At 40.1% G+C, this 15005-nt stretch overlaps 1 protein-coding gene across 1 annotated transcript in view; it reads right to left on the minus strand.

Annotated features, from left to right (window-relative positions):
• wdr11 (WD repeat domain 11) overlaps positions 1 to 15005 on the minus strand; it is a 65667-nt gene that overhangs the window by 20592 nt on the left and 30070 nt on the right. Inside the window, exons 12-17 of the mRNA XM_084735987.1 lie at positions 11680 to 11786; positions 8241 to 8316; positions 6221 to 6329; positions 4992 to 5113; positions 4267 to 4414; positions 394 to 500 (exon numbers count right to left, since the gene is read on the minus strand). Of these exons, the coding sequence (XP_084592113.1) occupies positions 394 to 500; positions 4267 to 4414; positions 4992 to 5113; positions 6221 to 6329; positions 8241 to 8316; positions 11680 to 11786 (669 nt within the window). The remainder of the gene's footprint in view (positions 1 to 393; positions 501 to 4266; positions 4415 to 4991; positions 5114 to 6220; positions 6330 to 8240; positions 8317 to 11679; positions 11787 to 15005) is intronic.

A 15005-nucleotide genomic window follows, 5' to 3' on the forward strand; every position in this document is an offset into this window, starting at 1 on the left:
CTTCACAGAATGTTCTGTTTGTATTGAATACCTATTCTCAACTTCTTAAATCTGGCCACTGACAAATATCCAACAGATCATGATGAAAAAACTACAACTAAAAGTGAAACTATTACAAAGTAAGTAAAAGTAAAGATTTTTAACATCGGCATACGTAGATAGGACATTCTGGCCAGGTTTATTTACGCAATTTCTTCTACCAGCACATGCAAAGTTCCAAGCACTTATCTTAGACTGAACAGCACAAAATCTTGTGGTTTATCTCATAACATTTTTAAAGAAAAATCTAAATTAAACAAATGTATACAAAGCCCAACAATGCACAAACAGATGCTTTAGGGAATCAGAGTTATTATACTATAGATGTAGTGCAGTAAAACTTTTAGCATTTACCTGGACAAACGAGCTTTGAGGTCCCAGAAGTTGAGATTGCCGTCCACATCCCCGAGCACCAGAGTGTCACCTTTCCAGGCAATGCAGGCGATACTGCCCATGCTACCCTGAAACACAGGAGAAATGCATGTATTCAGAGAGAGGAGCGAGAGGGAGAATGAGAACGCACAACAGCACATTTGTCCCCTACACAAACATTCCTCAGTAAGTCGCGAATTTGAAAACTCCTACTGGTTGTACAGAAGTCCTTGAAGAGGTTCAGAATGGTGCAGCTAGAATCTTAACTAGAACCAGAAAAATTGATCATATCACACCGATCGCAGCTTCACTTCATTGGCTTCCTGTTGATGTCAGATCAGACTTTAAGGTGCTTCTGATGACTTACAAAATCGTAAATGGGCTTGCTCAATCCTATCTCGCTCGTCTCATTAAACCTTATAATATGTCCCAACCCGAGCTCTTTGCTCTCAGAATACTGGGCTCTGTGTCCCCAGAGTCAAAAACAAGTCAGCCAGCGGCAGGGCTTTTTTTCTGCTCTGCCCCGTTCCTCTGGAATAACCTCCCTGCTATCATCAGACATGCTGACTCTAGTAATTATATCCATATTTCTCCAGATAATTAGAATAAGATTGTAACTTTTCTAACAACCGTAATGTTAATGTTGGAAATATATTGCATGTCTGTCCATCCTGAGAGGGGGATTCTTCCATCTTCTCCCTGTTAAAAGGGCTTTTAGGGGAGATTTTTCATATTCTTTTGAGGGTGGACAGGATATGGGGTGTCACACACTGTGCAGATTGTAAAGCCCCATGAGGCAAGATGTAATTTGTGATACTGGGCTATACAAATAAAATTTATCTTAACTTGACTACTGAAATAAACCTAAATATGTATTTACCAGTTCTGACAGCATGTCTTGATTTTAAGTATCTTATTTACAGACACAAAATTCAAAGAATTTAACATCTACTAGCGTCACCAGTTACTACAGACATTATACGGCATGATGCAACACAAACTGCAACAGAAACTGTTTCAACTGTTCTAAACTCAGAAATATGAAGTTTATAACACATCAAAAGTCGCAGGAAATCCAAGGGCAGGAAAGTACTGAAAAATACTGAAATCAATGCCAAATTTCCATTGCCACCCATGTTAAAAAAAAAAAGATTTATTCATGTTATCCTGTCTGATGTCACACCAAGGGTTCAGTGCCGTCATGTTTTACATGAGAAATGCAGCTGGATGCAGTACGGTGCATGTGCAAAAGGAAATTTGGCAGTCACATGGTAAAAAAAAAAAAATAATAATACAAAAGTGCTATTTTAATCTGAATTAAAATGTGTGCAAATTTATCTTGCCATGTATACAAGTATAAATACCAATTTGGTTACTTTGAAATAAATTATGATTTTGAGAAGCAAAAATTAGAGTATGGTACAGAAACACCTTTGAACCACCACTTGGATTGCTTAGGACCTTTAATTTGTTATAGGGGCAACTTTTATGAGCAATAAAGATTTAACAGATTTTCTGTTGTAACTTGTATGAGGTCCACCCTCTTTCTCTTTTTCGATTTGACTTTCCCTTCATACCCTTCAATTCCTTATCACTTTGTTTCCTGTCATTAAAAACACATTCAGGACACAAAATCTGTTTATGTTCCAGTCCGTGTGAGGTTGGTCGACAGGTGCAGGTAAAATACCTCAACTAACCTGTGTCAGTCTTTAAAAATCACCAGATCATCCTCCATAGAATTAGAGGATAGTCATAAAAACAGTGATGTTGTGATGTTAGCAAGTTACGTCTTTTTTTAACAGCCAACCAGTGGGTAGTTAAAAAGTGCAAGAATAAAAGCATTATAACCACCTACTCCCTCTACCATAAAAACAACATACTTTCTGGCACTTAATGTTTGAGTGCGAATCCAAACAGGAGAATAAATTAAAAATATCTCTGGCAGCTGAGTGGTGAACAAGCACGACACTGGAGTTTAAATCAGGCTGCGCCATGAGACAGAGTGATGATGTGAAGACATTAAGTGTCAGCTCACCTTCGGCGGGTACACAGCGGAGGATAGGACAAAACTTTTTAGGAGAGTTTCCGTCAGTTTCCTGACAGAGATATGAAGATCTTCTATCATCCTGAAAGGACTGTAAAACCTTTTGGGGTATGCAAATCTGTGAGCAATGAATCTGCAGCCGTCACGAAGATAAGGCTTTAAAATCCCCAGGTAAACCTCCAGTGTCTGTCTGTCGGGTGCGAATAGATGCAGGTAGTGAGGGAGCAAAACACAGACTGTCTAACAATCCAATCTGCTGCTCAGAAATGGACCTGGGAATATTATAAACTATCGTGGATTTCCTTTGGAAATACTGAGCAAGAAATGAATGAATAAAATGAATTAAATAGAAATGGATACACATCAGTGTCAAAGTATGAAATTGTACTTTCTACTTCTTCTTATTTCCATTGTTGACAGGAGATGTGAGTAATTAACAAACAACTGAAGGTGCAACTCCATAGCATGACTCAGCTTGACACAATTACAAGTAACAACTAGATAATGAGAACATGAAAGCAAGAGAACAAGAAAGTTCCTGCCAAAAGACTTCTCAAACAATAGCTTGAATTTCATGGCACTTAGGGAGAAAATGGATGCTCGGATAATTAACAATCAGAGGGTTCTTTGTTAGCGGTGACATGTCGACTTGTAAAGCAAAAACATCCTGCTGCTACGATATTCCCACCGCATCTTTTAGTCATGCGTGTGAAAAGAAATCCTGTCTTCACTAACAGCTTGTTTCTGTTCACCAGCCCGGACACCTTTTTCGAATGCCAACACAAATTAAAAGCTAGATTAGCATTAGATTCTTTACAAGTTGATACAATAACACTGTCTTTTCCACTCAGCCTGAGTCACGCCCTGAACCAGTGGAGAAAACACGTGCAGAACATTATCTGGGACACACTGATGACACACTGATGACACACGCAAAAATCACACACACGCGGTTGTTTGTTCTCCAGCAAAAAAGGTTCAATCTGGCAGAAAGACACAAATCGGTAGAATCTGTCTAAAACTCCTTCACCTTGATTGCATGCAGTTTATTACACATGAGATTGGTTACTTCTTGTTACAGAGCCAACATCTATATCATCACCCACAAAAGCCCTTTAAAAAAAACCTGAAGGACACAGGATATAGAGGTAGAGTGATGGCTTTTTACTTTATGGAGGAGGAAATTGTGCAGACGCTGACTAACAACCAGAAAGTAGTGTTTCTTTTAAGCTCTAAAACAAGGAAAACTGTTGACACAATGCAGATCTTTACTCACAAAAACAGGGGAGCACTTGATGTTAAGGACTTTGCTCTCATGTTTTTATTCTCTTTGAGAACAAAGGAAAGATTTAACTTTTAAACATAACAAATAACGCCACAGTAAGAAGGAAAAAAACAAAGGAAAAAAAACAAAGTGACTGCACAATGATGGATGTGGTACGGTGTGTAAAGGTGAAATACAGCATAGGGGACAGCCTAAGTTACAATAATGAGAGAAAGTATCGATTAATAGATTTGACAGATGACAGATAGGTACATAAATCTACAGAGACAGAAAAGGAGACAGGTAGGTAGACTGATAGGAAACATGCTGATGTCCTCAGAAAGCAAACAGGAAAAAGAAAGGACAGATTTAGATCTTTGTGTATAGAAAGGATTAACACACAATATGAAACTGTATGGAGAGGGCAAGATATGAGATGGGTAGGAATAACTTTGTGCAAGGATCAGTGTGGATGACCTTGAAGTAGTTCAGGAAGATATGAAGCAAAAAAGAGACATAAAAAAAGACACATAGTCTCAGGACTCACATCAGGGGGGATTCGTGCGCCATCTTTGACTGTGTTGCCCTCGACGGTGATGTGGTAGACCTGCCCGTCTGTGTCAGTGAATACAAAATGCTCCCTGGCTGAGATGGCCTGGCTCGTCTCAGACTTGCTCTCCGCATCCTGCAGGAGGCTGTGGTGGAGAAACACGTCAGGTTTTTTTTTTTTTTTTGCACTCTTTCCCGTGTGAATTATTTTGACTGGGCTTTTTGGTATTCTGCTGCTGACAGTAGCAAGGCCAAGCAGGGGCAGTTCTTCTTCTGCTGCTGCTGCTGTCAGTGGGCACATGGGCAGATTGTGGAGAAGCTCAAATAATTCTAAAAAATTGAAATAATGATTTCATTCAAAAAAAATATAGTGTGAAAACTAGCTAGAAAATGACCAGATATGTCTAAAAACATAGATAGAAAACCATAAAATCATTTTAAAGTTAATATTTTTCTATAATATTTTGCATTTTTCTTCTCATCACAAGACGCTGCTGTCCTCTATTGGCCTTTAGCCAAAAGGTGGACGTGTCAGGTATGATGCAATTTCTACCACAAACACAGCTATGTTATTATATGAATTTATTAAAGTATAAAAAAAGGATTGAAGGTTTGAGGATTTTACTCACGAGAGTCATCCTGACAAACTTCACAGTCTGCCTCCAGGGTTTCTATCCTGGCAAAAGGCTTTTGAGAACGTTTTTATCTTTTTATAACGCTGACCTGATGACTGAGGATTCAACGCTGCTCTGCTCGGCGTCTGACACCGTCTGCCGAGCCATGGCCTCCCTCGCTGCCATCTGCTTCTTCTTCAGACTCTTCAGGTTGTGGGACGGAGACCACTCCTGTTTACACAAGCACACAGAGTTGCAGTTACAGGGACAGAGCCAGACAAAGACCCAGACACAAACACATTTGCTGACAAAACAGCAAACCATTACAGTGCAAAACACAGACACATAGAGACAGGAGGAGAAGGGAAGCGATTTGCAAATACAGTAGACGCTCACATAAATGAAACTAAGGTGCACAGGAGGGCTGTTTTCCCCAGTCTAACTGCAGGAGCACTGTGGCTGTAGTCTGGCTGACTCGAGGTTGTAATCAATATGGAAATGAGACAGCAATATGGGGCTGGGGGAGGCCAGCATGTATTATTAAGGTTACTGGCGTTTTTATTCGCACTGTGGAGGATTTTACAGCCCCACTGTAAAGTTTGTCCAGCATAACTCTTCTTTTATGAGCATTTCTCTGGCCTAATGAAGCCACTGTTCTTTGCTGAGCTTGGGGAAAAATTTTCAGACTAATCTTTCAAATGGCCCACACAAACACAAGAGGGGAAAGGGGTCAAAAAGTATAAGAGACTATTAACAAAGGGAAGAGTCAACAATGGGTGTTACTACTGCACTGACTGTGTACTTTGTTAAAGTAAATATATAAATTCAAGATGTTCAAATATGCAGCTGTGAATTTACATGAGTGTACTTGGGATCAGGGTTCAACATTAACATTTCTTGTCAGTGGGTCAGAAATCCACTGGCTGTAAGTCAGCTTTACTTACCTTGGACAAACTGATGGACAATTAAACAAAAGGTGATGTCTTAAAATGTCTCATTATCCAAAGGTATTCAGTTCAGTATGATAATAAACTAAGAAATTTGGGAAACCTCCATATTTCAGAGGCTGGAAACAGCATTTTCTAGTGTCTTTGCTTTCATGATTAATCAGTTATCAAAACAATTTTACAATTAATCTTTTTCCTTCTTTTATTTTGCAAGTGAGTTGCCAGATTTACTTGCACCAAGTCATTTTACTTGCCTCAAGCAAGATTGTTGAGCCCTGATGATATTTCAATTTTAAAGTAATCATGTTTTTTCCCTTGTGTTTCACCAGCACCTCAGAATTAAGGACTGCTAAAAGATTCGTTTTTAAGTAATATGTAGATTTGTCAGTACCAGTGCAGTGACGGTGGGGAAGTTCTTGGCCATCTCCCGCAGAAGCGTCCCTGTCCTGATGTCCCACAGCTCTAGGGGTTTGTCTCTGAACACCACCACCAGGTACTGTCTGAGGAGGTACATCATAAACAAACACATTCAATCTCAGAACATATATTTATTTTATTTTCTGTGTCTTTTATGACCGGGCGCCACAAGTCTGCCTGCAATGCATCCTGGTAAATGTAACTACTGCTGCAGAGCTCCACCAGGAGAATTCGGATTTCTCCATTTTGATCAATATATCACACATTAAGGAAGTGCTTTAACATTTACCATCAACACTGATTGGACATTGACATATATATATAATATTGTAGCATGCCCTCGGTGCACAGCCTGTTTACAGCAACTAACAAATAAGCAGTAGAATTTTCTTGCACATACTGTATGAATTATTAAATATTAAGACTTGAGGCCTGAAGTTAGCCAGACTGAATCTCCTAAATAACTTTATCCGGCCAAGCAACACATTTGGACTCCTCCTCCTAAAAAGCTGCCATGAAATTAAGAGCAAATATCCAACCCTCACTGCAGCACTGGGCAGCTCCTCTGTGAGATTCAGCGTATAAAAGCATGTTAACCTCTGCCTCCCCGTGACTACAACCCTCAGGCCTTTGTTATTATAAGATTATCATCTGTAGCAGCCTGGATAATAAAAGTTAAAAAGATAGATATGATGCACTGCCCAGGAATTACATATTTGCTCACCTCTTTTTATCCCATGATGTGGTGAGTAGAGTGAATCATCTCAGGTGCACATCATACATTTCACTGTTCATCCTACAAATCTATGTTGTTTTAAAGCAAGATTATGCAACTGTTGCTGAACAGTTTAACATTGAGTAGCTCATGTGGAGAAGAGTCATGAAGTCAGCAAGCTGACACAAAAATGTCCATTACACAGTGATATTTATCCAAAGTTTGATAGACATTAGACATATGGGCTGATGACAAAAATGTCAGTAAAAAGAAGGGCTAAGGTATCATGTACTGGTGATCAGGTTAGATTGAGGCAAATGTGAAACTCTGAAAGTAGCTGAAGTAAAAAAAAATGCAGAAAAGAGTTTTTATTAAGTGTGAAATGGAACAAACTTGGGTGTATAATGATGAGCATTCTTGCTATCCAAGCAGTACATCAATTATCTGTAGCTGTTCAGCAGTTTTTATGTGATATCATTAATAATATTTTCATGGTCATGGCTTGTGTACTGGCCTCTTATTATTATATTGATACTGTTTGTATTCCCTGCCGCCAGAGTAGTCCACTTATTCCACTCTTGACAAGATCACGCTTAGTCCTGCTAGCGATAGCACAAAAATGCAAGTGTAGCCAGAATAATGAAATGAAAAGGTGTCTACTGGTGTATAAAGTGTATAATACATTAATCACCTAATCATATTCTAGCCTAGCCTGAGTCCTAGCCTTGTATCCACACAGCTAGGACTCTACAAAATAGCTTGGCAACATATGGTGGCACTGAAAAAAAAAGCAAACTTGTCTCAAGGTTGAGAGCAACTGAGTCTACAAAAGACGGCTGCTATTTGATAACCTTGCGTGTAGTTTAATTTCTCAAAAAAATGTTGTTCATGAATGTTATGACATCACCTTATTATTAATTAATGAATCACTAATTAACCTTAATATTATTATCTTATTTTCTGAATATCACAGTCTAATTAAAAGATACAGCTTTGATAAATACTTGAATAGAAAACTGACAATCCAAAACTGCACAACATGAATATGTGAAGGTTTCCGGGTACAATAAGAAACAAACAACACGATTAATAATTTCTGCAGACTCTCATTGGGATTCAAGCGAGCAACCGCAATCCACCCTTGAAAGTATGTGGAATTAAATAAAAGTTCAGAGACAGACCTGTGGCTATAAATGGTGCATATGTAAATGTACAGTTTAAGTGTGTGTGTCTGTGTGATGGTGTTGGTATTTGGGTTTGTTGGTGGCAGAAAACTCACTTGAGATGAGACACTTTAATCATCTCAATGGGTGGCTCGTCGTTTCCTCGCTCGCCTCTGAATGCAAAGCATCTGCCTGGAAAACACAACAGACATGGGAAGAGAGAATGTTGAGAGCGTGAAGGAGAGGAGGTGATGATGGAAGGCAGAAGACGGTATCTTTCCTTACACCTGTGAAGCGGATGATTCATCTCATTTCATTTTAGTGCCAGGGCGTCCTGGTTTCATCTGTTTCGCTGGTGCGGGACGAAGCAAACTGCCGGCGACTTATTCCCACCACCTGTTCTAATCTCTGCTTTTCATTTGCAACTTTCCACCTGCTGAAGCCAAACTTATGCATCAAGGTGCCCCCTTTAAACAAAGCAAGAATGCCCTTCAGGTGAATGCCATCACATTTGCCCGAGGAAGTGCTGATCTGATTTTGCGGAGGACATTCAGGAAGGTGGCCTGTTTAAAATGTGCGAGTGACGGAGCAGCCTGTGGTGGTTTGAGGGAGGAGGGAGGAGGGGGGTGACCTCCAACAGTTGTGTTGAGCTCGCAGTTGTTGTGTACCAGAGGGGATGAAGTAGCTAAGCATATGGTGGAGAGAAAACTTGGGAGACCTGTGGTGCACTTGAGGCTAATGCAGCCCTCTTCAGAATTTCCACTCTGGTTTCTTCGGTTATAAACAGCAGGAAGGGCCGCGTGATTGCAGAGTGTCAATTATGGCATCTAACTCTGCAGATCATCGTGCTCTAATGATACGTGTCAAAGGTGCATTCACAAAAACACACAGACGAGGTTGATTATTGGAAAGACGCCTCGGAGTAATGAGCTGACAGCACCTGCCATGATCATGCATGTATAAATGATAATGATATTCTAATGTGTAATTATAATCGGTACACATAATAAATATTTATAGTGTGTTTGAGGCAATGCAAACTGAGTTCGTATAACTTCTCAATACCAACTTCCCACACTCACTGCAGCACACAAATAAAATCTGTTCATAGATAAAGAGCCTGTACATTAAGAGCAGCTGCTATCATTGCTGCAGAAACCAGGTATCACCACAATTGAGTAAAGCGAGGGAGGAAGATGATTTTCCAGCCTTGAGTCTCAAAAATCTTATCAGAAAATGCTCTAGCTGTAAAGGCCAAAAGGTGTCTGCCTCAGTGGATTAGTCTTAGAGGTGAAAGACAGAATCTTCAAGTACAGAACTTACTTTTATTCTGTTCTGTCTGAGGAGTAGTTTATGCAAAAATATGCTCACTTCGCCTGAAAAAACAAGAGGAATGGACTTATGCTCAAGTACCCGAAACACAATTGTGCAAATGTGCCTGCTGTCTCACTGAATCTGGTCCAGGATGTCCAGGTGTAGCAGCAACTGAAATGCTGGGTGGTGTACTTGCCATTTAAACATCTAAGCAGACTGAAACACCATCCTGCACTGCTGTAAAAACACCTCATTATTACATCCTTTTTAAATAACAATGCCTTGTTTTTTTATTTCAACATGTATAGTATATACATATAGTATAAGTTATCTGTAAATAAGACATCTTGACAGCCGCTGTGACGGAGCTCAGTGAGTTGTTTCCCCTTGCCTCTCTTGTCATCTTGGTGTTATGTTAGGCTAAACACGTCCCAGACCTATTGTATCTCTGTACTGAATACACACAGATTAAATTGATATTGATCTTTTCCATCTAGCTCTTGGAAAGACAACAAAAAAGAGCATTTTCCAAAAAAAATGTGACCGCAGCACAAGTACATATGTGTGTGTGTGTGTGTGTGTGTGTGTGTGTGTGCGTGTGTGTGCATCCGAGATGTAAGGCATGACAGTGAGATCCCTATATGCACTACCAGCAGCTACATTTGCAGTCAAAGACACCTTGGAGGAGCTCATTCACTTGAACTTGCAAGTAAAAAACAATTAAGTATATGTGTGTGGGTCTGTAACCAAAGCTAATGCAGACTGTTAACTTTGACGACTCTGGTGCTTAAGAGAGAGTCATTAAAGAAGTGACTCACCCCCACCATTGTCCTGAACGAACTGGGGATAAAGGCTCTGTGACCCAACCCTTATAGAGACTATTTTTTTTAGTGTGCCCATGCAAATTTCTCAAGCCAAACACATGAAGTGATAAAAGGGCTCATCAATTATTCATATCCCTGATGGCCCAGATATTAGGTCTTATATAGATATTTTCATGTAAATCTCATATCCCATAGGTTGGAAACCAGTCATAAAGGATACTACATGGGCCAAGAGCACTTGGCAACTTAAGACTCTACTGTGCAAAGCAGCAGCCATATAGCTGACTCCTCTGAGCCCATTTGAGATGGACTGATGGAGAGTGGCAAAGTGTGCTGTAGTCTTATGTTAGTGTCCATGCCATTGTTAACTGTCACATCTGTGAAGGCACGATTGATGCTCAAAGCTACATACAGCTTTTAGAGCAATATATGCTGCCATCCAGATGACGTCTTTTTCGGAGATGTCTCTGCTTAAATTCAGCAAGACAATGTCAAGACATATTCTGCGTGTGCTACAACAGTGTGGCTTCGTAGTAAAAGAGTTTAGGTACTAGACTGGTCTGCCTGCAGTCCAGACCTGTCTCCCATTGAAAATGTGCGGTGCACAAAATACAACAATGGAGACCCTGGACCAGTAAGCTGCTTAAGTCCTATATCAAGCAATAATGGCAGAATTTCACTTTCAACACTTCATATTTAGCAGGTATTAAATTCAGAATGATAATATATTTACAGAAAACAATGAAGTTTATCAGCTTGAATATTAAATATACTGTCTCTGGACAAATACGTTTTTGCAAATCATTGCAATCTGTGTCTATTTAGGTTTTACACAACATACCACCTTTTTTGGAATTGGGGTTTGAATCAACTGAAAGAAAAGATTTTTACCCCAGATACCTCTGACCGTCTCCTCCTGACCACTCATTACTTCACCTTCAGGTTACTTTCCAATTCTGCTCTCCTTTGAAATGTAGCACTGTATACTTTCTACCCCCTGGAGGAGGCAGAAACACACAATGGTCACTGCTGGTGCAGTACTTCCACATACCAGTCAATGGGCTCAGGCAGAGATATAAGTTGTTCTCTGCAGGAAGTCATGATAGGATCTAATTTCCAGAGCGAAGTATCCCTCGGTGCTGCCCTAACATTGTTTAGTTTGGACCTAATTTGGAGGAGTGTGTAAGTATCCCCTGGAGGAGAACAAGGAGATGCTCTTGGAGAACCGCAAAGACACAAAAAAAAGACAAAATAAAAAGAGAAACCAGAGAGATGGAGGGGTCTATTTTCTTTGTTGTTAAGGCCCAAGGAACCCTGAGCAAAACAGAAACCTCAAGAATAAAGGCCAATATAAAAGTGCTGTCTGGTACCCTCAGGTAAAGGTGATAATATGTATGTGTGTGAGCTTGTGTCTCACCAGTTGGCAGGTCGACGTGCTGAAGTTCATTTCGCACCAGGCCCATGTTGTTGGGGGCAGAGGTGGCAAAAGACAGGAAACTGGTAAGACTCACCCATTCAATCCCCCTGCGGAATAAAGGCACACACAGGTTTGAGTTATATTAATATTTCTATCTAAAACTTGCAGTGTAGCTGTCAAATATTCCTCCAAACGAGACATCTAAAACTTTTACAATATCTGTTACAAAAGTGTAAAAAATGCATAGCAAATCAAGCCAGGAAGTGTCAGATATGAATATTTGTGAGAAGTGGGCCCAGCTCGGGGAGCACATACTCCACCGTAATGAGATGGTAAATAGCCACATGATTAATTAGTCAATTTCCCCACTAAATGTAAATGAGATGCTAAGCAGCCAGGTCTCCTTTGGCATGGCTGAGCTGGGGCAAGGGCTGCTGGGCTCATTTCCATAAAGCACCTCTGCTCTCGCCACCACAGAAAACACACAGCTTTGAACTTAAAGTTGTACGTCACAGCAGCGCTGCACGTGTCTTTACAGGAGGAGAGAAAATCCAATGGAGGGTTTTAAAGAGAAAGCCCTGGCCTGATGGCGCTACTTTGATGTGAGTGTTTATTTGAATGGGCTCATGTATGAGTGTGTTATTCATTTATTTTTAAATATGCGTCCTTTTTGTTCTCTACTTTTGATACTGCCATTTAAAAAAAAAAAACATGAGGCATTCAAGCAGTGTGCATCAGCAAGCAACTGAACAGTGCGTACATGTTTACATGTTAAATATCACATGCAGTACAGAGAAAAAGGTGTAGTTGTGTTGAGTGAGCGATGACAGGCAGATGAAGGGACAGCTGTTAAGTGTCAGGACTGACGAGCAAATTCACAGCGACAAAATGACATCACAAAGCAGGCAGAGAAACACTGCTTAATCACTCACTTTAATCCATACATATGCACAAGCGGAGCCAGCTACAGAAATTTCAAGCATCTCATACTTGTGTTGCACAGCTCATTAAACTTTGTTGGAGTTTTCATTTGTGGATACCAACTTCTCTCATTAAGGAAAGCCCAGCTCTGCTTGAACGGATGGTGTTTGCTCCCAATCAATCTCTTAACAGCATTAATTGATTCAATCTCGTGCTTAATTAATCCTGGTGAAATAGTTTTGCCGCTCATTAGAGAATACTAACTAATGAAGCACAGCCTGCTCTTTGTTGATGTTTGGCTGTTGCGTTGTGGGGCGCTCAGACGGTCGTGTGGCATTCTGAAATCATCCCTTTTCAGTGTGGCCCGCCTCACAGACCATCATTAACCAAGGCATTGTGCAAAAGCACAGCAGGACAACCGAGCTTAATGTGTGACCAAACTGCACCGGAACAAAGCAGGATTTTAGACAAGCATATAATGTGCTTTGAATGAACCAGTTCTCTCCTAATTAGAGTAAATAACCTAAACATTTATGGGAGCAATATGTAGCAATTGGCATGCAAAAATGAGAGCAGCAGTCCAAATAGCAAGTTGAAGCAACAGACTGTATATTAAATAGGTTGAAATCCTATTAAATACACAGTCCGTGGTTGTGTTGAGTTGTTTCCTTCCGCCCCCTCCTCCTCAGACTCAGGAGAAGCTGCAGGAACACTGCAGGAGTGCGAGATGCACACAACGTTGTAAAGATAGAAATTTCAAAAGGGTCACCAAAGGTGTGTTGTTCCTTGATCTCCAAGTATATATCTTGGCAATTTTATGAGTTATTACAGTACATATCTCCTTTTGCATGCTAAATGAGTAAAATACAAAATTATTTTAGAAGTATGCAACTTCATATCTGATGATGAGTAAGGCCAACAAGACACGAGTAATGTGAAACAAAGTTCACAAAGTTCTGAGAAACAACTTGAGACCTTTCAATATCTTTTTTTGAGCACCTATATAGAGATAGACATGTTTTTAATGTTTTAAGTCCTGGTTCAAGTGTTTGGTTAAGAACAGAGGGAGGAAGCTTCCAAATATAGAATACTGCTCTTCCCTGAACGGCCTCTTTGATCCGTTATTGTCAGGTTTATTAATTAGCTACTTAGACTTGAGGGAATTAAGTAGCGTTCAGAGGTTAAAGGAACAGAACAAGAGAAGCATGAATATTTGGCTCTGTTTCCACCATAAGAAATTCAAGTAATTTGTTCTAAGTGACAATGGAAAATGATATTATATGCAGCAAGCATTTCACCCAGAAATCAATAGACCTCTTCTCCCAGGAGACATTTTGACTTGTCATAGCAGGAAAAAGGTGAAATGAAAAACAATGATGACTTTATTCTTCTTAGGCTATCCAGCATGCACAATATCAGATCCATTACACCGATGTTATTTGTTACACGTGTGTTTGTCTTGTTCTGATGAGTCACACTTTATGCTGTGAGAAAGGTGTGTACAGTATAAACTGGGCTTCTGATGCTGTCCGTTTGTGGAGGTCACTAACAAGTGAATTCTTCCATATTCTTCACGCTTTACAATGGACATGTATCTGAAATGTTGTCCTCAGATTTTTTTTTTTTAACTTCAGGGATAGTTCACACTCTTTTGCAGAATGCCCTGATCACATTCACACAGTGACACAACTGGAATCTGCCCAGTAGTCCTATCTGGCGACCACTAAGCATCTCCACTGGAGCAGCTGGGGTTGGTAGTGGTGGTATAACCATGTAGTCAAAAACAGGTGCTTTTGCGTTGGACTGATAGATGAGTCTCATTTCCAGGTTGTCAGACGCTGCGTTTTGGATTGGAAGCTGGCTCTGATTGCTTGTTTCTGTTCAGGCAAGGTGGATTCTTGCAAATCCCACAAGGAGCACTAGGAGGAGCCGGAGGAGGCTAAATCTTCACATATTATCTGTCTCATGTACTACTGCCATAATATACTGACAATTTCAACAAATATGACAGTTATTTTTCAGAAGTTACAAGCTGTAGCTTCGAGCCTTGGCAGCCAGGGAGAATAAACAGACAACCTTCCGGTCACAAAGAGACACCACTGCCATACAAAGCAGATACCAATTTGTGTGTGTTGGTCTGTTCTGTACATACAATGTTTGTGGCAAATCGTTTTTTGTGATATTATGATACTTAAACCTGACCCGACTTGACTTCCAAATTAGCTGTCAATTGGCAGAAAGTATATTTGTTGCTACATCAGCTGCTTTGGGTAGATATGTGATGTTGGACATTACTATCCTTGCACACCGCCTTCTTTTCTGTACCACAAATATATACACAAACACACACACACACACATACAGGGTAAATATAGGCCTTGTAATGCCATTTATTGGGTTGTTGT

This window comes from Lutjanus erythropterus, chromosome 14, assembly GCF_056507025.1.
Source record: "Lutjanus erythropterus isolate fLutEry1 chromosome 14, fLutEry1.hap2, whole genome shotgun sequence".
Taxonomy (NCBI): Eukaryota; Metazoa; Chordata; class Actinopteri; order Lutjaniformes; family Lutjanidae; genus Lutjanus; species Lutjanus erythropterus.